General features: G+C 45.7%; 2 protein-coding genes and 1 non-coding gene across 3 annotated transcripts; 2 read left to right on the top strand and 1 right to left on the bottom strand.

The window, feature by feature from the left end:
- Positions 1-459: 459 nt before the first annotated feature.
- Positions 460-2,964, bottom strand: LOC123500934 (the record flags this gene model as incomplete). The annotated part of the gene is made up of 2 exons (XM_045249489.1): positions 2,133-2,964; positions 460-762 (listed from the first exon to the last, which is right to left on the bottom strand). Coding segments are annotated over exons 1-2 (1,135 nt in total), but the record flags the coding sequence as incomplete, so codon positions are not given.
- Positions 2,965-10,916: 7,952 nt separating this feature from the next.
- On the top strand, positions 10,917-11,035 carry LOC123500939. Its single transcript, XR_006673505.1, has one exon. It is a non-coding gene; the product is annotated as a 5S ribosomal RNA (ribosomal RNA).
- A 7,974-nt stretch (positions 11,036-19,009) lies between these two features.
- LOC123500937 (histone H2A) lies at positions 19,010-24,539 on the top strand. The gene is made up of 2 exons (XM_045249491.1): positions 19,010-19,153; positions 24,004-24,539. The coding sequence occupies exon 2, from the start codon at positions 24,104-24,106 to the stop codon at positions 24,473-24,475; it is 372 nt and encodes a 123-aa protein (XP_045105426.1). The 5' UTR covers positions 19,010-19,153; positions 24,004-24,103; the 3' UTR covers positions 24,476-24,539.
- Positions 24,540-25,310: the final 771 nt, after the last annotated feature.

A 25,310-nucleotide genomic window follows, 5' to 3' on the forward strand; every position in this document is an offset into this window, starting at 1 on the left:
GTCTATAGGGACAAGTTAAGAGAACATCCTCTGCGTGAACACGAGTAAGGATGACCTCGCACATATTCCCTACAATGGGGCGAAAAATAAAAAGGGTAGCATCGCAGTGATATCGGTGTAAATACGATGATATGCAGCTACTCAGCGAGTCCCTTGAGGTAGTGGTATACACGGAAAAATCCTTTACAATCAAAACCAGAGTAGGCGGTAAGTCTAAGATTAGGACAGAGGTGTTAATAGAGAATGGAAAAGGAATGATTTTATAAGCATGAAAGGTGTCCATTGATTTGAAAGGAACATAGATGACGACAGCTTCAAGTGTGAGAACCGTTTCTAAGATGGGATAATAATGTTCCACAATATCACAGTTAAACAAAGGTTGTAATTTGAAAATAGTCTGTCCAATGTCAAGCGTCTTGATTAGATCAGCGACAGGGAAAAGAGCAGCAGTTACTTTACCCCGGCTGACATTAACAAGGTTTTGGATGAGGACAGAATTATAGGAAAGCATGGCATCTAGAGCGGATTCTAAAACTTCCAGTGACTGATCTACGAGAACAAAGTCCGTCAATTCAGCTATGCGAACTATTGCATCGTTAAGTACACTACGAAGGTGATTGGTATGGCCAAGGAGATCTTTCAAATGTAATTCCAGACTAGCAATGTGTTTACTGTGCATATTAATGACTCGTCTATTAGTAGTTGCAATGTTGACAAGATGATTGTAGCGTTCACGTAAATCCTGTACATCCTCATCCATTGCTGTACCAAAGAGAGTTTTGGAAATTTTACCGACGGCATTGATCAATCCTCGCTTGTTCCGAGCATGCATTGGGTGTTTAGAAAAGTCGTACGTAGTGGTAGCAAGTTTGTTAGAGAGAAAAGTTAAGCGAGTCTTTAGGAGGTTGAGAATAGAAGTGGAATGAGGATAAGATGGTGCGTCTGTTTGTTCGGCGAGTTCAACCTCCACTCGCCCACTAGGATCACTGTTCCCAAGGGCGCAACGAGTAGCCAATGCAGTCCCTAATGTTCCCAGAAAAGCAGGAAAAACGCCATTGCTGCAAGAAAGCGTTGCGTTTAGGTTCGTGACCTGAGATTATAAGAGTGAGTAGGATGACTAGTAGGTGGGATGGCAGTGGTTGGAGGATTATTACTCGGTATGTAAGTGTGACTATCAGGGTTGGCAATGATTAAATCAAATTGATTTAATCAAATGATTAAATCATTGATTTTTTTACTAAAAAAATCATGATTTTTTTTATTTTTTTGATTTTTTACTAAAAAGTATTCCATAAGTTAAATGATGTGCTCCAAGGATGGTAAAGTAAAACAACCTATTCATGTGCAATTATTCATTTATTCCTTCATGGTATATACCAGTAAATAAATAAATAAATTAAATAAAAATAACACCTTTGCAGGTGACAACATTAACCTTTTGAATCTCACTTTGTATGTCTCTGGTAAAGCAAGGAAAGCAACAGGACTTGAACAAGCATATACTGTAGATGCCACTGAGCTGGTAATCTCAGAAAAGCAACCTGCAGAGGCACTGACTGTGACTGACCAACTGGTGGAAAATACATGTACTGTACTGAGCTTAGTGAGTTCTCTTGCTCTAATGTTGCCAACTTGCCATATGTTTTTACTAGGTAAAATCAGCCTCCTTTAGTCTTTACTAACTTGGGATTCAATGTATCATAATAATAACCAAGGTTAGCAACCAAACAGTAACAGAATAAAAGTAGATATTCTTCTGTGTGGTAATAATATAAAATGCTGTCATGAAAATAACTTCAGGCAACTCTGTCTGTCCTAAACCTGGTCCTGTACCAACTACAAACAAGTATTGAACACGTATGTATCAAGATCCTTGACTGTGCTCACACTTACACGCCCTAAACTCAAACTTAAAGTAACCTATGGAGATTTTCAAATCACTCAGTAGGATATATATATATATATATATATATATATATATATATATATATATATATATATATATATATATATATATTTTTTTTTTTTTTTTAATAAAAAATGAAAAAAATCAAATAAATCAAATAAATAAAAAAAATCAATGATTTTTTGATTTTTTTGATTTTTAAAAAAAAATCAAAAAAATCACCAACCCTGGTGACTATCCAAAGCTGGATCAGAAGCCTTAGTTATCTTGAGCCTGTCACTGTGAACCATTTCTACAGCATTGAGAGCTGGGTCAAAAACTGCAAACTTGTTACCATTACCCTCGCTGACAATTAAGCGCGGACCCATGAACTTAGGAGACAATTTGGATTCCCTCGGGGGCGCTTGAACCATTACCATATCTCCTACTCTAAAGATGATAGGAGTTGCACACTTGTGTTGTTGCTGCATCATCTCATTCCTAGAAGCAAGCAATTTCTCCCTAACCTTTTTATGTATGTCTGTGAAAACTCGCAGATGCTGGGAAGAGTAGTCATTTATGTTATAGACAGGCTTAGAGGGACCCGTCAACAAGTCGTATGGCAATCTCTTATCTACTCCATAGAGAATGTAGTGTGGGGTTTTCGCAGTTGATTCACATACCGAACCATTAATGCAAGCTGCAACCTGAGGAATCCAGTCTTCCCAGTTGTCATATAAGCTAGTGACAACATGACGGAGGGCTTCAAGGATTTTACGATTTGCCCTCTCTACCAGGCCATTTGAACTTGGATGGTAAGCTACAGTAAACGTCTGTTCGATGTTGTACTTAGCGCAGATCTCCGATAGCAAGGCATTTCTGAACTCCGTGCCATTATCGCTAAGGAGAACACGTGGAGTGGTGTAAGGACAGAACAAGTGCGTAACTAGTGCATGTGCAATCACAGGAGCTGTCTTAGCTTTTACCGGGAACAAAACTACAAAACGAGAGAAATGATCTACGCAAACCAAGAGGTACTGGGAGCCTTGGCGACTCTTAGGAAGCTGCAGAAGGTCCATTGCAACTACATCCCATGGTTGTGCAGGTGGTGGGTATCCTAGCATAGGCGCAGGACCAGATGTAATGCCCATATGCTTAGCGCAGCTAACGCAACGCGAAACATGATCGACAACGTCTACTCTCATACGAAGCTAGTAATATGCATGACGGACGGCAGCCAGGGTTTTGTCACGACCTGGATGTCCAGCTGTAGGGTGATCATGCATAAGTTGTAGAATGACTGGAACAAAAACTTCTGGAATAACCAAAAGATCTTTGCCTCCATCTTCTTTTGGGCCTCGCCTACATTAGACATTAGATGGTGATAAAAAGAATTGTGAGAAGGGTACATGTAAGGAGGGCAAAGTGGAAAGATCACCAGATTCCAGAGCATAAATTACTTTCCCCCATGTCTCATGCTTTCGCTGTTCCATGCCGAGTTCCTGGAGAGAAAAATTATGTACTGGGGATACTTGAGAGACTGCACTCACTGGAATATTCCGTGATAGAGCGTCAGGTACGACATTCGCATGGCCTGGAAGGTACTTGAACTGAGGAGAGTATTCTTGCAATGTAAGATAACAGCGTGCAAGCCTGCCACTAAGATTACGTCCCTTGAAAAGATTTGTGACGGCGACGTGATCTGTGAAAACTGTGATTGGGTACCCAAGTATTAGATCTCGGAAATGGGTAAGAGCCCAGATGACAGCTAAAGCTTCCTGATGTGTGACTGAGTAGTTCGCTTTCGCAGAGTTAAGAACCCTATTCGCATAAGCAATCACACGATTTTTACCCCTATGTGTCCTCTGAGTCAGCACTGCACCAAGCCCTAACGAGGATGAGTCTGTGTAGAGTTCAAAAGGTAATGAGAAGTCAGGGAATGCTAGAACGGGGGCCTGTGTGAGAGCTGTTTTTAAATCCTGGAAACTACGCTCCTGTGCAGCACTCCAATGAAATGAAACGTCCTTCTTGAGTAACTGGTTGATTGGTAATGCAAGTTTAGCAAAATCCTTATTAAAAGGTCTGTAGTAACCTGCTAAACCTAAGAATGATCTCACATTCTTGCTGGTTCTTGGTTGTGGAAATTTTTTGACACTTTATCGTCCATTGTGTGGATTCCCTCACTATCGACAACGTGCCCTAAAAAGGTGATTTTGGACTTCAAAAACTCGCATTTTGACAGTTTTACTCGAAGGCCAGCTTCATGCAGTGTCTGAAGATGAGATTCAACAGATTTACTGGCGATGATGATGTCATCCAAATAGGCATATACATAATTACCTAACATGTCTGCAAACAATGTATTGATCATCCGCTGGAATGTAAGTGACGCAGACTTTAGGCCAAACGGCATGTGCAACCACTGATAGTGTCCTGATGGCATGCTAAACGCAGTGATTTCCTGGTACTCCTTCGCCATAGGTACCTGCCAGTACCCCGACAGCAAGTCAAGACTGCTGAAAATGATATTACCACCACCTAAGGACATAAGCAAGTCACTCAGGACTGGTAAAGGTCCTGAGTGACCTCATTTACTTTCCTAAAATCAATGACTGGGCGAAAACTACCATCCATTTTAGGAACGAGGAAGAGGGGACTGTTCCAGGGGGAATGTGAGTGTTCAATCACTCCCTGATGGAGCATCTCTTTGATTTGCTCATCCACAATTTTCCTCTGACTGTGAGGTAGTCTGTAGGCTGGAATGTAAACTGGTTTAGTGTTTGGTTTGAGAAGAATACGGTGTTCGGCATGCTCCGTACTACCAAGGGGCTCGCCAGGCAATGCTATCACGTTGCGACGTTCTTCGAGAATATCCAACAGCGAGTGCTTCAGCTCTGGGTAATCCACAACATTGACAAGCGAGCTTAGAGGTGGGCCCGACCCGAGCTCGCTGTCAGAGGTGGATGACACCGTTGCGACACAAGCTTTGGGAAAGTCTAAAGGAGTAGGCAACACCTTTTGATCGTAAACTAATCCATCTCCAAGGTAGAGACCATGTTTCACACGTACTGGTCCTCCCGTAACGTTCACCACTAACGCAGAAGTGACATTACCTTCTTGAACGATGGAAAGTGTGGACTCCACTGCAAGGTGCTGAAGTTTACAAGGACCAGTGAAGCATATGTCACTGTTAACTGGTGCATCAGGCACTGTGATGGGGATACGCATTGCTGCGCAATCCGGAATCTCATGGTTACCCACCACAGTGGCTTTAACGCATCTCCAATTGAGAGGTGACGCGAAAGTGGGAGGAGACACATGAACCGACGGTAGTATACACGAGGGATTCTCGCCACTTTTATCCCCACTGCCTCGCTTGGTGTCGTGACGAAGAGCTAAGGGCATAGGTTCCTGCATTGCTTGAAGTGTCTTTCCCTGAACTGTGACAGAATTATGGTTTGGAAGGACTTGCATGTCAAGAAGCTTCATATCTGACAAAATCAGAAGTCCGTCAGCTGGAAGATGGACGTTAGAAGTGACATAGAATTTCAAGTAATGAATGGGTAGTCCTCTTTTTATGCGTATGGGTAAAGTAACCATTCCTAAAATACTCAAAGCTGAGCCAGTCACCCCACGTAGGTTTAAATCACTCTGGCGTAACGGCCACCGCCCACCGCGAAAAATTTGTTTGATAGCTCTAAACGAGTCCTCTGAGAGGACATTCACAGTGGCGCCAATGTCCACGGCCAAGGAGAGTCCGCATGACCCTATTTTAGTAGGTAGAGCCATGATAGTGGACTGAGCACAGGCAGCGACAATACTATCGTATGTGGCTAAGTCGTTCGTGCCTGTGAACGCAGATTGATTATCTGGACAATCTAACCTGGTTTTTGTTGCGGGGCGCGCAGCTTCCCCCACCGGCTGAGGGCCAGCAACACGTCGTGCATCTGTTTCCGCCTGCATCTGTGCAATCTGTCGGCAACGATCTGATGAGTGACGCCCATAACCATGGACAAGGCAAAAGTAGGGTAGTGTTGAAGAGGAAGTGCTCATCTGGCCATGGGTCGTGGCAAACCTACCAGTAGCAGATGTAGGAGGATGACTAGAAGGAGGAGGAGGATGAGGAGGAGGAGTTTGAGGATAAGTGGATGTTGAAGTGTGAGGGTAGGTATGTGAGAAGGTAGCATGGGTGTGAGTGGATATAGAATTCTTAGGCCTTGTCGACAATGCTTTCCCCTGACCTGTGTGGGGTGTTTGAGCTGACGGGGTGAAATAGCCTGTCTTTACCGTAGCCTTTTTTTTATCGCTCTTTCGCTTTAGGCATCTCTTCTCATGATGTCCTGCAGTCTCTGACGAGACAGCCAGACGTTACCCTACGGAACGAGCTCAGAGCTCATTATTTCCGATCTTCGGATAGGCCTGAGACCAGGCACACACCACACACCGGGACAGCAAGGTCACAACTCCTTGATTTACATCCCGTACCTACTCACTGCTAGGTGAACAGGGGCTACACGTGAAAAAAGACACACCCAAATATCTCCACCCGGCCGGGGGAATCGAACCCCGGTCCTCTGGCTTGTGAAGCCAGCGCTCTAACCACTGTGTGTGTGTGTGTGTGTGTGTGTGTGTGTGTGTGTGTGTGTGTGTGCGCGCGCACGCGAGAGAGAGAGAGAGAGAGAGAGAGAGAGAGAGAGAGAGAGAGAAATAGTAGCAGTAGTAGTAATAGTAGTAGTATTAGTAGTAGTAGTAGTAGTAGTATCGGTAGGAGTAGTAGTAGTAGAAGTAGTAGTAGTAGTAGTAGTAGTAGTAGTAGTAGTAGTAGTAGTAGTAGTAGTAGTAGTAGTAGTAGTAGTAGTAGTAGTAGTAATAATAGTTGTAGTAGCAGTGGTAGTAGTAGTAGTAGTACTAAGTAGTAGTAGTATAGTAGTAGTAGTAGTAATAGTAGTAGTAGTAGTAGTTGTTGTTGTTGTAGTATTAATAGTAGTAGTAGTAGTAGTAGTAGTAGTAGTAGTAGTAACAGTAGTAACAGTAGTAATAGTAGTAGTTGGATTAGTAGTAGTAGTAGTAGTAGTAGTAACAGTAGTAATAGTAGTAGTTGGATTAGTAGTAGTAGTAGTAGTAGTAGTAGTAATAGTAGTAGTTGCAGCAGCAGCAGCAGCAGCAGCAGCAGCAGCAGCAGCAGCAGTAGTAGTGCAGTAGCAGCAGTGTAGTGCAGTAGTAGCAGTAGTTGTTGTAGTAGCAGTAGCAGTGTAGTAGTAGTAGTAGTAGTAGTAGTAGCAGCAGTTGTTGTTGTTATTGTTGTTGTTATAGTATTAATAGTAGTAGTAGTAGTAGTAGTAATATTAGTAGTACTAATAGTAGTAGTTGTAGTAGTAGTTGTATTATTATTATTATTATTATTATTATTATTATTATTATTATTATTATTATTATTATTATTATTATTATTATTATTATTATTATTATTAGTAGTAGTAGTAGTAGTTTTTGTAGCAGCAGTAGTAGTAGTTGCAGTACAGGAAGTAGTTTCAGTAAACTTATTGTTCTGCCTAATGTAATTTATATTGAAAATAAAAGTTTAATGGAACAAATAAGAAGAAAATATGTAAATAAGATGAACAAAGAGAGAGAGAGAGAGAGAGAGAGAGAGAGAGAGAGAGAGAGAGAGAGAGAGAGAGAGAGAGAGATTTTATCCATTGAGGTGACGACCTGATAAGCTTCTTCCTTAGGTCAAGAGGCGGAAGACTCAAAGTCGTAAAAGGTGTGAAATTTTTTGTTAATCCTCTCGCTTCCATCACTACCACTGCTACCACCACCACCACCACCACTTTGAAGTCATTGACATTTGTAAACTCTACAATACAATATCAATATATGAATATCATATTGATTTCAATAGTAAAACTTCAATGCTGAAAATGAAATATTAAATCTCTCTCTCTCTCTCTCTCTCTCTCTCTCTCTCTCTCTCTCTCTCTCTCTCTCTCTCTCTCTCTCTCTCTCTCTCTCTCTCTCTCTCTCTATATATATATATATATATATATATATATATATATATATATATATATATATATAAGTATGAGGGTGGAGGAGGAGGAGGATGAGGATGGTGGTTGTTGTGGAGTAGGAGGAGGAGGAGGAAGATCAGAGAGATTGCTATGCTATATTTGCTATGTGAACTGAGAAAATGAAATAAAAACAAAGATCACACACACACACACACACACACACACACACACACACATTCTGAGGTCACGGGGAGGGACAGGGCATGGACCAGGAGGGGAGGGTCAAGTGGGTGGAGCTTTAACTCCTTCGCGCCGGATGTTAAAAAAGCCCTGGATGTTGTCACGCAAAACCTTACGGTGACGCTTGGCTCCTCCCTTTCCAAGTCCCTTGCCTCCCTTGCCGCGGCCAGTCATGGTGACAGATGATGAGGCGCTGCTGCGAGTAGTAGTAGTAGTAGTAGTGATACGACGTCTCGCTCACGAGTGTGACTCACATTTTTATTATTTATTCATTGATTGTGGGCATAAAATACCCACACGGGCTATGGTGGCCCGTTCTGTTCTTAGCGGCGCTGGTGCCGCTTCTTCATTGCGTTCTGACTGTGGTCGTTGTCGGAAGAGTCGCTGGTCTTGTTGGAGCTCTTCAGCATGTCAGCAATGAGTTTCTCGCAGCTTGGGAAGTAGTTCTTGGTGGGCGGTGCATCGTCCTGGCTGAACCAATCGTCAAACTGGTACTGGCTCATGTCCTTGGTGAGTTTGGCAGCGTCTGGGATGGTCTTCTTTTTTCCCTTTATTTGCCAGCCTTCTTCTTTAGGTGAGGGGGAAGCAGTGGTGTGGCCAGGCAGGTTCGTGGTGTGACTGTGTTGGCTTGTATCTGTGCCCACTACGTCCACGACCTCATTCTCCTCCTCTTCCTCCTCCTCCACACGGTCTTTGTGATGCGGATCTTCTTTCGGTGTTTCCTTGGGCGGCTGGCGTTTTTTCCACGTCTTCTGGGTGCGGTGTCGTGTGATGGCGATGGCTTCTTCCGGGATGCTTATGGCAGGTAGCCCGTTGTGCTTCAGTAGAAGCGGTATCAAGGTCTGCAGGCGGAGGGTGTCGTTGCCTGCGAGTACCTGCGCCGTACAGATGCAGGCTTTGATCTTGAGATCCGCTTCTGCTGTTTTCACGGCCCTGGGAGACGATTTAGGGCGGGGAGGAGGGCGTTCCAGTTTGCCTTCCCGAGTCACCTCTCTGGCCTCAGGTCCCTTCTTTCCCTTGAAGGTGGCGAAGGTGGCGTGGTCTCCTTCTCGGGGTAACACTTTCCTGAAGGGTTTCTTCAGCCCAGTGTAGTGTACAAAGAAGTCTTTGTTGGCTACGGAATCACGGATGAAGCCGTAGCCAGACTTTCTGTTGTACCACTTAAAGGTACCCTGGTGCTGTTGCGCTGCCATCGCGGATGTGTTGTCTCTCTCGCTCGCCTGAGAGGAATGACTCGTCACATTTTTATTATTATTATTGTTGATTGTGGGCATAAAATACCCACACGGGCTATGGTGGCCCGTTCTGCTGTGGTTTTCCTCTTCTTAGCGGCGCTGGTGCCGCTTCTTCTGGGTATGCTGGCTGTGTTTATTGTTGTCAGTCTTGAAGTCTGCAATCATGTCGGCAATGATCTTCTCGTAGTCTGGGGAGCAATCCTTGGTCGGTGGTGCCTCGTCTCTGCTGTTTGTGTCCCACTGCCACAGGCTCACGCCCTTGGTGGTTGTAGCAGCGTCAGGGGTGGTCTTTTGTATATCCTTTTTATTTTGGCCTTCGTTAGAAGGGGATTTAGTGGCGTGGTGAGGTGGGTCTGTGGTGTGGCTGCGTAGGCTTGTGTCGCTGCCTACTACGTCCACGACCTCATTTTCTTCCTCTTCCTCCTCCATGCCCGTTCCCTCCTCCACATGATCTTCGTGGCGAGGTTCTTCTTTGGGCGGCTGGCGTTTTCCCTGTGTCTTCTTGGGGTGATGGCGAGTGGTGGTGAAGGCTTCCTCAGGGATGCTTATGGCAGGAAGCCCGTTGTGCTTCAGCAGAAGCGGAATCAAGGTCTGCAGGCGGCGGGTGTTGTTGCCTGCAAGAGCTTGTGCCGTGCAGATGCAAGTCTTCATCTTCAGCTCCGCTTCTGCTGCTTTCAAGCCCTGGGAGACGATTTAGGGCGTGAAAGGGGGCGTTCTTGGTTGCCTTCCCTGGCGACCTCTCTGGCCTCTGGACCCTTATTCCCCTTGAGGCTGGTGAAGGTGGCGTGGTCTCCTTCTCGGGGTAAGGCTTTCCTGAAGGATCTCTTCAGTCCAGAGTTACGGATTCACGGATGAAGCCGTAGCCAGACTTCTTATTGTACCACTTAAAGGTACCCTGGTGCTGCTGCGCTGCCATCGTGGAGGTGTTCTCACTCTCGCTTGCCTGAGAGGAATGTGTGACTGACGTGTCGTCGTCACATTTTTAGGATCGCGGTAATATATATGTAACTGGTGCCTTCCCGGTTGTAGTAGGGTAACAATATTTCCTGTTTTTCCCACTTGATCCAACATCGCTGGGTCATACGAACACGGTCTCCGTCTCGTCGTTGACCCTCGGACCACGCATCCGAGACGTACAACCGAGAGGCAAGCAAGAAAACGGCGTAAAACTAAATAATATCGAGTCGGAGGAGGTGCCAGATTTTCCAGCCAGCGGCATGCATGCAGCGAGCAACAAGCCAACCAGCCAGCCAGCCACAGAGGGAGGCAGACTGAGTCTGTGTCAGAATAATAATAATAATAATAATAAGAAGAAGAAGAAGAAGAATGAGAGAGACAGACTGACAGACAGACAGACAGACAGACAGACAGACAGACAGACAGACAGACAGACAGACAGACAGAGAGAGAGAGAGAGAGATTAATCCAATAGGGAAACGATATTAAACCAAGAAACACCTAGAAAGGACTTGATTCACAGGGTATACGGAGTATAGTAGGGCAAGCCAGGAAGAATTTAAATCGGCCTAAAATCTCACATCGAGTGCCAACGACCACACCACGTTGAACACACCGCTTCTCGTCCGATCAGCGAAGTTAAGCAACGTTGGGTCCGGTTAGTACTTGGATGGGTGACCGCCTGGGAACACCAGATGTTGTTGGCATTCCATTATTTTTTATTTATCTATTTATTTATTTATTATTTAATTATTATTATTATTATTATTTTATAATAATAATAATAATAATAATAATAATAATAATAATAATAATAATAATAATAATAATAATAATAATAAGAAGAAGAAGAAGAAGGTTTGATTTGTCTATTCTTATATTGTTTTACCTGCTTATTTTATTCTTTGTTAATTCATCCATTTATTCTTGTACTACCTCGTGCCTGAATTACCAGACAAAACTGTGTATTCTAAACACACATGAGTAGGAGAGGACTCGAACTGACAATTTTTTTTTCTCTCCTATAGAGAAATTGCATCGAACCGCTAGCCTAGCTTGGTGCCGGGGGAAAGGGGATAAGAATGACCACCTGCACGGACGTGTGCTGTGCTCTGTCGAGCTTGGACATTAACCATTGAAGTCTGAAGAAGAAAAAAAAAAAAAAAAAACTAGAAAGTCACTGCAGCGGCTGTGGGAGGAGGAAAGACGCAAGCCGTCAGACTAACCGTGACACACGACACGCTAATAAATACGCACACTATAGTCTGACCATTTTTATGAAGATCACTTAGGCGTTGGCGTTTTGGGATTTTCCTGCCTGCGGCGCTGTCACACGTGTACCAATACGCGCCCCAAGTCAGGTACTTAATACTTTTTAACTGAATGGTGTTGTAGTACATATACATTGTGATGCTCTAAAGAGGCAAGTTAGAGGAATTTGTGTTTATTTTAAATAAATTTTGCATTGGTTTTGCAAACGCAACAACAATGCTTGACAACGTTTCCTCCGAGCGTTGTCACATCCTTCTGGGTGACCGAGTGAGGTCACAGGTCAAAGTGACCGTGTTAATCCATGGTGTGTGTGGGGAGCAAGGTTCTCATTGACACATAGGCTCTAATCCCTTAATTTGCCCAGCAACGCCGCAGGCCGGGAAATTCCCAAAAATGGCAACGTCTAAGTGATCTTCAGACTATAATAATCTGATTAACAATTTGTCTTGGCGATGTTGCAGTGGGTATTTGGTGAATGAAATGATCGATTGCTATCTTTACATCATCCATCCATCCTAATTTGACCTTAGAATCTAAAATGGTTGCTTTGCTGATGTCAGGTATGTTTGAGAAATCATATTCTTTGTATGTAAAATATAATGTTTTTTTCTTGTGGATCGTAGTTGCTAAAGTGTGTCTGTGTATATATTAGGATTTTTATGCTATATGTTGGTGGCCCTTGCATTTGAAATAATTATATTGTGAAATTGTCAACTTTTTTTTTTTTTTCGGTAGGGGCTAATGTATGCAATGTTTCTGCTAATTTATGGAAATTTTATGCAAATTTATGCAAATTAGCCAAATCAAATTGGGGGCGGGTCGAGAGCCCGCCCCCCGCTCGATAATGGGGAGGGGGGGACGCGCGCGAAAATCACTCCATTTTCTAATTTTGCGATTTATGCACATACCCGGTAAAATCATGTAAACGGGAAAAAAAAAAAAAAAAAAAAAAAAAAAAAATCGTCTAGAATTGTCGGTGGGATCCTTCTGTCCCTCTCTCCCTCTCTCTCTCTCTCTCTCTCTCTCTCTCTCTCTCTCTTGTGTGTGTGTGTGTGTAACAAAGTGCAGTGTTGTGAAAATTTCAGTGCTTGAAGTGCTAAGTGTCCTGGTGTCCATGTAAAAGTGTAAGGTGTTTTAAGCCTTGCAATAGTGTTAAAAAGTCACTTGAAAAGAGTGCTTGTACCCGTGCAGTGACCGAGACCCGGGCCTGACCTGACGCGAGGCCTAAGGCAGCACACAGTTGCCAAATCTCTCCAAGGTAGTTTTTTTTTTTTTTTAAACAACCTGTATCTCTCTCTCCGTGGCTGGTTTTGGCTTGACTTGTGGGAGAGGTAGTTAGTGTCGTGTGTTTTTTGTGCGCCTGTGGGGAAGTGCTTTGTGTTCTGTGCCAGTGTTTAGTGTCTGTGTTCACGAGTGTGTTAGTGTCGTACGTGTCGTTTAGAGCCAACACTCGTTGTCGCTCCCACACCTGGCTCCACAATTCCCCAGGGAATCACTAATCCTCTCCCTCAATGTCCAGCCCCGCCCATCGCCCCATAGCCAGGCGAGACTTGCCTGGCTACCAGCCACAGAATTGGTGTTGCGTTTGTGGCAAAGCAACACTTAAGACTCAACACGTGAGCTGTGACGAGGAAACCTGCCGTAACCTTTGTCACAACAGCTGCCTTGGGGATACGCCAGTCTTTAAGTGTAGCTACACGGAACAGCTACGACTCAAGCAAACATCCCGGACCCCGTCATCTACATCAGCGAGGAGACTGACACACCCCACGCCACTACCGGACGATAGTGGGAGAGTCAGTGGGAGGGCTTGGAGAGAGGAGAGCTAGTTTCACTAGTTGAGAAGCTCACTGAGGAAGCCTCTCAACAAAACTGTGTGATTAAGTCCTCCAGGACGACAGAGACTTGATCATACAGCACAGAGACGTGTTTGCTGCGGCTCTCAGAGTAGCAGACAGGCTGATAGCGTCAAAACAGCGCCAGACGCAAGTAGCCACACGCTCTCAGGCAGTCAGCGCCCACGCAGAGTCAATTGACGAACACTGGGAGGTGGTTTGTCAGGACTCTGAGAGGTGGAGGACGTGGTGGAGCTCGGATAAACCGCAACAGATCCGGTACGCAGCTGTTTTCTCCACTTCCACCTTCCCTTCGCCTGCCGGGAAACAACGACCGCTCCGCCTACCTCCACTGCTTCCACCGCCACACAGAGCGACTGTGACACCTCCCCAGCGTCCACTGTCACTCCTTCTGCCACACAGAGTGACTGCTCGGTACTCACTACCACGTCTACCGCCACACAGAGCAGCAGGGACTCTTCCTCCATAAACACAGCGAACGGAGTAGATCGCGGTGCCTCTGTTCGCCCACGAACCTCTCCTCAGACCACTTCAGGAGATTGGAGAAAAAAGAAATCTAAGAGGGAAGTGCAGCAGGACGCGAGGAGGGTGTCCAGCGAAGGACTGAGGACTCACCAGGCCACCAAGCAGACACAAAAGCGAGCCAAGGCAAAAGTGTGTGAGTACTGCTCACGGAAAGGACACACTTCTGCTACTTGCCACGCCAGAACTGACGATTTACGTCAGGAGCGTCTCCTACAGCGGCTTCTTACGGTGGAAAGATACACAGCCACACCCTTCCCACCTGCAGCGCCTCAGCCCGCCCACCCCCTCACTTCATTTCAGTCCTTGCCACAACCTCGCCCACTCCTTCCTCAGCCTGGTATCTGGAATCAGAACCAGGGCGGCAGTGGACCACTCCTCTTCACCAGTACCAGCAGTCGGCCGCGGACCCTAACCACCACCTCGGACTAGCAGGCCTCGCTCACTACCATCCCTCACCATGGTACAGCCAGCTTGCCCCCGCCGCCAACTAAAGGTCGTCTCTAGCAACGTCCGTGGTCTCCGGACTAACCTTGCAGACTTATACCACAACTGTGTGCAACGACACAATGCAGACGTTGTTGTGGTGACTGAGACATGGCTGAACAGTGAGGTGGAGCCCACGTATGGCAGGATGCAGGGCTTCACCCACTGGGTGAGGAGGGACCGACAGGAGCGAACAGGAGGTGGAGTGGCTGTCTGCTTCAAGGAAGGAATGCAGGCCCAGCTACTCGACATAGACACGCCTCCAATGATGGAGATGATGTACTTCCGAGTAATGCTGGCAGACCGCTCAGCCCTCCTGCTGTGTGCCCTGTATCGCCCCCCGCGACAAGGGCCTGACTCACTCTTGTACCTGACTGAGACCTTAGACAACCTGATGATGGCACACAGCTGCAGCCACGTGCTGATTGTGGGGGATCTCAATCACCACCTGGAAAGAGACGCCTACGAGAATCTCCTGAGGTGCAGGGTCTGACAGATCATGTCACCTTCCCCACACATGAACGAGGAGGGACATTAGACCCTGTCATCTCAGACTACCAGGAAGACAAGCTTCAGTGTCATCAGCTGGGGCTCGTGGGCAGCTCTGACCATCACGCTGTACTGACACAGCTGGAAGTGGGCGTGGCTCAGGACGAGGCCACCACCCGCACCATCTGGCTGTGGAACAAAGCAGACTGGGCTTCCCTGCGCCGCGACCTGACCCACACCCCATGGGCCACTTTGCTACAGGGAGGAGCAGAGAGTGAAGCACTTGCACTCACCTCTCACCTTCTCGCCCTCCAGAGACGCCACGTCCCACACAGGGAATACACCACCAGATCGACGGATCAGCCATGGTTTGGCTACCGTTGCCGTGTTGCTGCCGAGGCAAAGTATGCTGCCTGGCTCCGCTACAAGAGGAACCCGACTCGGCGCAACAAGGACCTGCACAGGGCTGCATGCAGGAGGATGGTGGTAACCAGCAAGTGGGCCTTAAAAAAGTGGGAGGAAAGCCTGCGCCGGAAACTGTGTGGCACTGGCGTAGGAAACAAAACTTGGTGGTCTCTTGTTAAGGACAAACAAGGAACTGGCCACCAAGAATCCATCCTCCCTCAGCAAGCAGGACGGTACTGTCGCCACCAGCAGTAAGGAGAGGGCACAGTTGCTGGCTTCCTTGTTTGCTGGAAAAATGAAGGTCGGGAATCCACAGCAGCCACCGCCTCAGCTGGTCCAGCAATGTGAGAAGACTGTCACCATGGTGGAGGTGACGCATCAGCAGGTGAAGCGATTATTGCGGGGCTGGACACACAGAAAGCCACCGGCCCTGATGACATCAGCCCGCACCTGCTGAAGCGATGCTCCCAGGAACTGGCTGCCCCTCTCACCCAAGTCTTCACAACTTGTGTACGGGAAAACGTCTGGCCTTCAGTGTGGAAGGAGGCTCGAGTAGTTCCTGTACACAAAAAGCTCCAGGACGGACCCAAAAACTACAGACCCATATCCCTGTTGTCAGTGGTGGGTAAAGTGTTTGAGAGGGTCGTGGCAGAGGTGGTGTGTAGCCATCTCAAGGACAATGCCCTCCTCTCAGACCAACAGTTTGGGTTCAGACCTGGAAGGTCAACCTCCGACCTAATGATGCTTCTCACCAGGCATTGGCAGGACGCCCTCGACGACGGCAAGGACACTATAGTGGTTGCTTTGGACATAGCAGGAGCTTTTGATAAAGTATGGCACAACGGATTACTAGAAAAGCTTCGTGCTAAAGGCATCCAGGGTGGCTTGCTACGACTCTTGGGAAATTACCTGCAGGACAGAAGCCTCAAGGTGGTTGTCAATGGGCAAACATCTGAGTCCCTGCCTGTGGAGGCATCAGTGCCACAGGGTTCAATTCTTGGCCCACTCCTGTGGAATATCTACGTGGATGATCTTCTCCAGCTACTGCCAGGAGTCATGGCCTATGCTGATGACTGCACCCTCTCCTATACCTATCCACGCCAGGACAGTGGGCGGGCTGCTGAGGCCATCAATCAGCAGCTACGAGTGATAGAGGAGTGGGGTGCTCGCTGGCAAGTGACATTCGCGCCGGAGAAGACACAAGCAATGGTTGTCTCTCGGTCCCCAGCCGCCATGGCAGCAATGGCAGGAAAGTTGTCTTTGGCGCTGCTGCTCTCCCACTCCAAGATGACGTCAAGATACTTGGAGTGATCGAGGGCTGAGGTTTGACAGGCATGTCAAAACCATTGCCAAGAAAGCCTCTCACAGGATCTCCGCTCTCAGAAGGATCGCCAGTTTCCTCGACAGGAAGGGAGACTGCTGCTGTACAAGGCACAGGTGCGGCCCCACCTTGAGTACGCAGCTCTCTCCTGGATGTCCTGTGCCGCCACACACAGAAGGAGACTGGACAGCATCCAACGCCGCGCCATACGGCTAGTAGATGCTGCAATACCACCTCACCCAGAGCCTGAGCGTCCCCTTGATTCACTGGAACACCGCAGAGACGTGGCGGCGATCGTAGTGTTCCATAAGGCACAGGTGCAAAGAGTGCCACATCTGGCAGGGCTGCGTCATCCTCTAAGAGTCACCGCACGGAGCACGAGAACGGTGCTCAATGGTGGTGACGCCGTAGAGAGGAGAGAGAGAGATTACATTCTCATATAAGGAAAGGATATAATGTAAATTTATCATAGATATATGTATGTACAGTACGTGGTTTATGAAGAATTGTTACGCGAAAAGTTTTTTTTTATTTTCAATATTCATTTAGTTAGGAAAAAGGAGTGGTGAGTGACCTGACACGGCGAAATCCCCTGAGACATCTTGGCTACAACAATGCTCTCTCTCTCTCTCTCTCTCTCTCTCTCTCTCTCTCTCTCTCTCTCTCTCTCTCTCTCTCTCTCTTTTCTCTCCTCTCGCCTGCCTCAATTTCTTTGAGTTACCCATGACATGTTGTTATGGTAGGAGGAGGGGGAGTTTTCTGTGGTTGTCGAACACTCTTACGTCATTCCCGTCCAATCGTAAGGCAAGGTTGGGCCCCGGCAAACCGTATTTAAAGAAGTGCCAGCCTAAGCGCTCAACTCGCCCAACTGTTCGTTCCGAGCGGCAGTAAAACTTACTTACTTACTCACCATGGCACGTACTAAGCAAACGGCCCGCAAGTCCACCGGTGGCAAGGCGCCCCGCAAGCAGCTTGCCACGAAGGCAGCTCGCAAATCTGCTCCTGCCACTGGAGGTGTCAAGAAGCCCCACCGTTACAGGCCAGGAACCGTGGCCCTCCGTGAGATCCGCCGTTATCAGAAGAGCACCGAACTGCTTATCAGGAAGCTGCCTTTCCAGCGCTTGGTGCGTGAAATTGCCCAGGATTTCAAGACTGACCTCCGCTTCCAGTCCTCCGCTGTCATGGCCCTCCAGGAAGCTTCCGAGGCTTATCTCGTGGGTTAGGCCCTCTTCAGGGCCAAAGGTGCTTTATCTAAAGAGAATAATATTACATAGACCATGAATGGGTTGGCTTTGATCCGTATGGTCGAGCGATTTCCCTGATTAGAAGACTTTTTTTTTTTTCTCTCTCTCTCTCTCTCTCTCTCTCTCTCTCTCTCTCTCTCTCTCTCTCTCTCTCTCTCTCTCTCTCTCTCTCTCTCTCTTTTTTTTTTTTTTTTTTTTTTCAACCTTCCTCTCTGTGTCTAGGATCCGATATTCCATGTGCATGTTTCTGATCAGTAGTATGTCGGTGGCCGATGGAGAATGACTGCTTTCCTCCAATCTGATTTGTAGATAGATTGATTGATTGATTCACTGCAATTCAGTCAAGAAAACAAAGAAAGAAAGAAAGAAAGAAAGAAAAAAAAAAAAAAAAAAAAAAAAAAAGGAGCGAAGATTCATGTTACAAGCTATAAGCTTTGTGTGATGAAAAACGTTATGTTACTGAAATAGGAGGCATCATCATTAATCAAGAAGAAGAAGAAGAGCATGAATGCACCCACCCTCCAAAGCCTGCCTGCCGTGATTAGTATCGTACGTACGCTTAATCATCACCATCATCATACTACTACTACTACTACTACGGGGTGCTGCTGTTGTGCAGTGGATGATGGATCTCTTTGCTCTGACCCGGTTGCGAGCCTCATTAATGACGAGCCAGCCATCTAGCTCATCCATATCCATCCATCCGGCTCTGGTGCACCAGCGGCGACCACCATCCACACTTGTCTATATTGTGTCTCCTTTTTTTTTGGATTCAGGTGTGGCTCCTATGGAGCCGGGTAGGGTTTGAATACTGTCTGAGACAGCAGTTGCTCTTTTTTCTTCTTTCCCCCCTTCTAGCTGACTGACAGTCAGTTTACTTGGAGGAGGTGTACTTGGTGACAGCCTTGGTGCCCTCAGAGACGGCGTGCTTTGCCAGTTCGCCGGGCAGAAGGAGACGGACGGCAGTCTGGATCTCCCGGCTGGCTGAGCCTTGCCAGCCTTCTTGGCAGCCTTTCCTGATGCTTTGGGAGGCATGGTAGTAACGGCGTCGTTCAACTTGCGAAGAGTTGTGTGTTGTGTTGCACCCGACTTGAAGAGTGCCATTTATGTAAGCAATCCTGCTCAGGATCGCGAGTCGCCGCGAGAGCCAGCCTCCCGGTTGGGCGTTACGTGTTACGCGCTGATCCGATCTTCCTTTTATATAGAGGAAACGAGCCCGCCGAAGAACAGATCACCTGCTCTCCAAAGAAGTAACCACACAACTGAAAACCAAAGGATTCACCCCTGTCACCCCACCCGAACTCAAGGCCAAACGCACTACTATCGTAACAAGGCTGGATAACCATATTTACCAAAACACACCAGAAGATATAAAGGATGAAATTGTGGAACAAAACCCCTGGCTTTCAGAAGATGATATCGAAGACGTATGTAAATTCCCGAACTCTAACACAATGAAAATCACTTTTCAACAAACAACAGCTGCCAAGAAAGCCCAAACCAACGGACTGCTCCTCTTTTCAATGTCTATCCCTCCAAGTCAAGTCCAACAAGAAACCTACATACACATAACCACATGTATGCGTTGCTATGCCTTAGAAGACCACCACACTAGCCAATGTCAGAAACCCAAGGATTACAAGATATGTTCAGAGTGCGGGGAACTCGGCCACACCTGGTTCACCTGCCTGAATGAGGACAAGAAATGCATAAACTGTGGCAATAATCATAGAACACTGGCAATGAGATGTCCTGAAAGGAAAAAAATTATTACAGAAAAAAGACAAACAAACACTAACACAAATTTGAGCACAGCTAAATCATACAGCAGCGCAGCCATAAGCGCTCCAGCCACAGTACCACTAAACATCAACATTGAAAAAGACACTCCATGCAAAATTCTCACCTGCCTATTACATGCACACCTCAGCAACATCGGGGAGCCTGGCTCATTTGAGACCGTACTTCAGGACATGCTCAAACACAACAACCTGCCATCAGTTAAAGTCCCTAAAACCCCAAACAGTAGAAAGATAATGGAAATGGCCCACCTAAATGAATCTGAAGAAAGAGAGGTAACTACAGAAGAAGAAGAAACAGTACACACATCACCAATACAGACACGTACACACACTACAGAATCCACTGAAGGGCACACAACACAGCAAAACACACAAGAAGCACAAAATAACATGGAATACGAGTCACACCCAATCAAAGGCACTGATATCGGACTTGCCATTATCACTTCAAAAGCAACAGGATGGCCTGAACAACCCCTAAACTTAAAAAGACTCAAACTAGGACTTGAAACACAAAAATACAAATGGGCTTACACTGACAACAGTTACGATGAAGACACAGTATACCAATACATAATTACAGACAAAATAGACCTCCAGAGTTGCTGGAAAGTAACTGAGGATGCTAACTTTAGAAAACTTCGATCAGGCCTCCACATAGACAAGACTCCACCACCACCCAAACTCAGAAGACACAGACAAAATAGCAACTAAAACACCATGAACACCATCAAAATACTTCAACATAATACACAACACTGGAGAACTAACAAAACCAATCTAATGATAACATACAAATCAATAGATCCTGACATCATCTTACTCAACAGTCACGGTACAAAAGAAGACGAAACACTTAAACTATATGGTTATACAACATATAAAGTAAACACAAGCAATGAAATCAATGATGGAAGCGCCATTTTAATAAAAAGCAATATCAAACACAAAATTAATGACGATTTCATAACAGACGTACTACAAGTAACAATAGATACAAATTTGGGCCCTGTCAACATTGCTACAACCTACCTACCCCCCAGACGGCCCTACATCCCATTCCCTGACTTTCACAAGTTATGCTCCAACCACACACCGACCTACATACTCGGTGATTTAAACGCAAAACACCCTGCGCTAGGTGATTCATACAGTAACACAGTAGGCAAAGGTCTCAAAACTATGTTAGACACCAACATAATAAAACACCTCGGACCCCACTTCGCTACATACACTACAGGCAGACATAACACTACACCAGACTTAGTACTTTGCAACAATAAAACATACCACAACCACATCATAGAAGAAGGCCCAACCACAACATCAGACCACATACCAATAACACTCACCATCACAGCTTCAGCAATAAAAACAAAACACAGCCAAAATATAACATGAAGGAAGCGAACTGGGACAACTTCAACAATAACATAGAAAATAACATTATGCAAGCACAACCCCCAGAGATGGCAACAACCACACAAATAGATCAATCTCTTAAAACATGGATCACAACCATCACTCAAGAAATGGAGAACAACATACCTAAAACATGCAGCAAAACTATAAATAAACCCATATTAAACAAAACCATAAAAAGCATACAGACCTACCTACACAACATCAAAACCACAGCAAACACACAAGGATGGACAACAGCAAGGTACCAAGCATACAAACACTTAAAACACGCACTTGCAAATGAATGCAAAAAACACAACAACATAAACTGGGAAAATAAAATAAACAAATTAGCAGACATATATAAAACACCACAACACTTCTGGAAAGAAGTAAGTAAACTAAAAGGCAACAAATCCAGAAACACAACACACATCATACACAACAACACAAAACTCTACACAGAGCAAGAAAAAGAACCTGTATTCAGAAACATCTGGGAAGACATCTTTCACATTAGCCAAACAGAAAACAGACAATTTGATCTACACAACGAAACAAGAGTCAATAATCACCTAAACATACACAGACACCTCCTCACCCCGCACACTCATGCAGATACACACAGACTCGAGCCACACAACCACATCACACGTCCCATCACTATGCAAGATGTTAAAAACATTATAAAAACCTTCAAGAACAACACCCCAGGCACAACTAAAATAAACAAAACCATTTTACAAAAACTTCCAGAAAATGCACTAAAAATATTAACACAAATCTATAACTATTCACTCTCCCTGGGTTACTTTCCCTCCACATTCAAACAAGCAAAAATCATCCTAATACCTAAACCTAACAAAACAGGCATCAACCCAATAGATTACAGACCGATATCACTGCTAGAAGTTCCTGGTAAGATATATGAAAAAATACTCAACCAAAGATTAAGAAATTATCTAGAAGACCACAGCAAGCTTCCTAATTCACAACATGGCTTCAGAAGGGTAGAGGCACTGACACCGCCCTTGCACTTACATCAGAAAAATAGCAGACGCGTTAGCAAGCAAACACCGAGTCAACATAGTTCTCAGAGACGTGTCGAAGGCCTTTGACAAAGTCTGGCACAATGGGATCAAATATAAAATAATTCAATTAGGCCTCCCAGATATTTTTACTAAAACCATCTGCACCTTCCTTGACAACAGAAAAGCTTACATTAACATCAACCATCACAACGGCCCATCATTTGACATAAGAAGTGGAGTGCCACAAGGCAGCTCACTTTCACCTACACTGTACACTATTTACACTGCAGACATACCAGCCCCGGCATACGGTTCTCTAAACATCATGTACGCAGATGACATCACACAAATAATAGTTCACCCCAGTAAATCACGCAAGATAATGGCCAAAAGAGTTGAGTCGGAAATTAAAAAGATAAATGAATTTGAAGTTAAATGGAAGATTAAAACCAACCAAACAAAATTTAAAATAATACCACTTGCAACCAGAATAAATGAGCCAATCAGTATCAACAACGAAATTATACCTTACTCTGCAGAAGGTAACATACTTGGACTCCACTTCAACACTAGAGGCATCATCCCACAGATAAAAAAACAATAAACTCAAGGCAATAGCAGCACTAACAACAATCAGAAGATTCTCCTCTCTGCCACAAAACATAAAACTACACCTTGTAAAAGCCTGCATCATCCCCATCCTACAGTACCCCTCATATCCCCTAAACACCCTAACTAAAAACTCTCTCCTAACACTACAGCAAGTACAGAACCAAGCACTACGCTTTGCATTTAATGAAAAGTATCCCTACACTTACAACACTGAACAACTACACCAACAAGCAAACATCAAACCAATAAACACATTCATACACAGCAGTGGTAATAATGTTTCAAAAAAGACTCACCACAGAGCTACGAGATACTACATACATAAGCTTAATAAACTCACACAGCACGAGAGAACACAGCTGGTTCAAGAAACCTATCACAGTACTAAACAGAAATGAACCAGCACCACTATACACCAGCAATTAACATGCAAACATCTACCTCACGTGCACCACCACGCTAACACAACACTTATCTCCACTTACCCTGTACGGGAACCCTCTTACCTGGAGACACCGGAAGTCTGTCCGACGTTCTATCGCGCCCTGAGTCGGGGGGAGGAGGGTATGTTCACTTGGGTGATGTTCTGCCACCAGAACTTACCTATAACCCTCCCTTCGTTGGGTGTTGCCACTGGCACGGCTTGCTCGCCACCAGCAGCGAGGGACGGAGGAAGGTCATGCCGCACCCTGAGTCGGGGACCACGGTGATCAGGGGCCACTCCCGGGCCCCCGAGGGGAATAGGGGATGAGACAGTGCTGTTCTCACTCCGCGGCGCGACAGGAAATCCGGTCTTAGTCTCCAGTCCAACCTGAAACAAAGAATGCTGTGAAACCAAGGCAAACATGAAAAAATAAATAACGGCTATGATGACATGTTGACCCTAAGTAACTAACTTAATTATTTAACATTTCCTCTTCTAGTACCCTTCCTTTCACACCACTATCCTGCACTGCACTTAAGCTACTAAAAAAAAAAAAAAAAAAAAAAAAAAAAAATCTATATAACAATTTCAACAACTATAACAAATATAACAAGTACGTGATCAGCGGCTTACCGAGCAATGCGAGCGACAACAATAATAAATAGTGATAAACAGCAAGGCGGATAGCCCGCCACCTGTTACTCTAATACTTTCTCTCATTTTTCCCCCTGTTACATCTTGTTCTAGCTAGCTCTTCTCCTTTCATCCCCTGTCTATCCCCCCGTTCCGTTCCGTTCCGAAGAACAGATAACGCACAACACAGCGACTCGCTCCCGCAGCTGACGGAGTGTTACTTGCTAATAATACCACTACTACTTGTTAATCCCACCTACTACCACTACTCGCCATGTCCGGACGCGGCAAAGGAGGAAAGGTGAAGGGAAAGTCAAAGTCCCGTTCCAGCCGTGCTGGACTCCAGTTCCCGGTCGGCAGGATTCATCGCCTCCTGAGGAAGGGCAACTACGCCGAGCGAGTGGGGGCTGGCGCCCCCGTGTACCTTGCAGCGGTCATGGAGTACCTGGCCGCCGAAGTCCTCGAGCTTGCCGGCAACGCCGCCCGCGACAACAAGAAGACTCGCATCATCCCACGTCACCTGCAGCTGGCCATCCGGAACGACGAGGAACTTAACAAGCTCCTCTCCGGGGTCACCATTGCACAGGGTGGCGTGCTGCCAAACATTCAGGCTGTGCTCCTTCCCAAGAAGACCGAGAAGAAGTAAATCCCTCTCCTCCTCAATATCATCACCAACAAGTATATATATCCGGCTCCTCTTCGGAGCCACACATTGACACATCTAGAGAATTGAATAGACTATAGTGTTAACAATGATATTAATAATAATGATGGTATATATTTTTTTTGATAATGAATGATAGAAATGCTAATGGTAGATTTTTTTTCTCTTTATATTTTTGTTCCGGCCTGCAGCGCTGCAAAAAAAAAAAAAAAAAAAAAAAAAAACACCTTGCGCTGAGCAAATTATGGGATTAGAGCCCGTGTGTCAATGAGGACCTTGCTTCCCGCACACGCCCCTCTGTCTTGCTCTCTTGCTTCCCTCCTGGCTGGTAGGTAACTAGCGGGACAGGGATCAATTAACGCGGTCGGTCACTATGACCTGTGATCTCACTCGGCAGTCATCCAAGAGATGCGGATTAAACGTTGTCAAGTATTGCTGTGTTTGCAAAAAAAAAAAAAAAAAAAAACAAACAAACAATGCGAAATATGTTCAAAGATAAACAAGAAGCTTACTCCAACTTGCCTTTTCTTTTTCTTTTTTTCTTTTCTTTTTCATTTTCTTTTTCTTTTAGAGCATCACAATGTATATAATACAACACCGTTCAATTACCAAGTGTTAAGTACCTACCTGACATAAGGTGCGTATTGGTGCGTGCAAGTGTCCCCCCTCTCTTGCTTCCCTCCTGGTTGGTAGGTGGTAGGTAGGGACAGGGAGGGAGTGAGTGGCCCATGGATTAACGCTTTCACTTTGACCTGTGATCTCACTCGGCGGTCATCCCCGAGAGGGGAGGGCGCGCGGATCAAACGATGTCAAGTAT

This window comes from Portunus trituberculatus, unplaced genomic scaffold, assembly GCF_017591435.1.
Source record: "Portunus trituberculatus isolate SZX2019 unplaced genomic scaffold, ASM1759143v1 PGA_scaffold_516__1_contigs__length_110253, whole genome shotgun sequence".
Taxonomy (NCBI): Eukaryota; Metazoa; Arthropoda; class Malacostraca; order Decapoda; family Portunidae; genus Portunus; species Portunus trituberculatus.

Excerpts from the sequence above, each read along its gene's own strand:
- LOC123500937 (XM_045249491.1), top strand. The coding sequence starts at position 24,104 with ATGTCCGGACGCGGCAAAGGAGGAAAGGTGAAGGGAAAGTCAAAGTCC.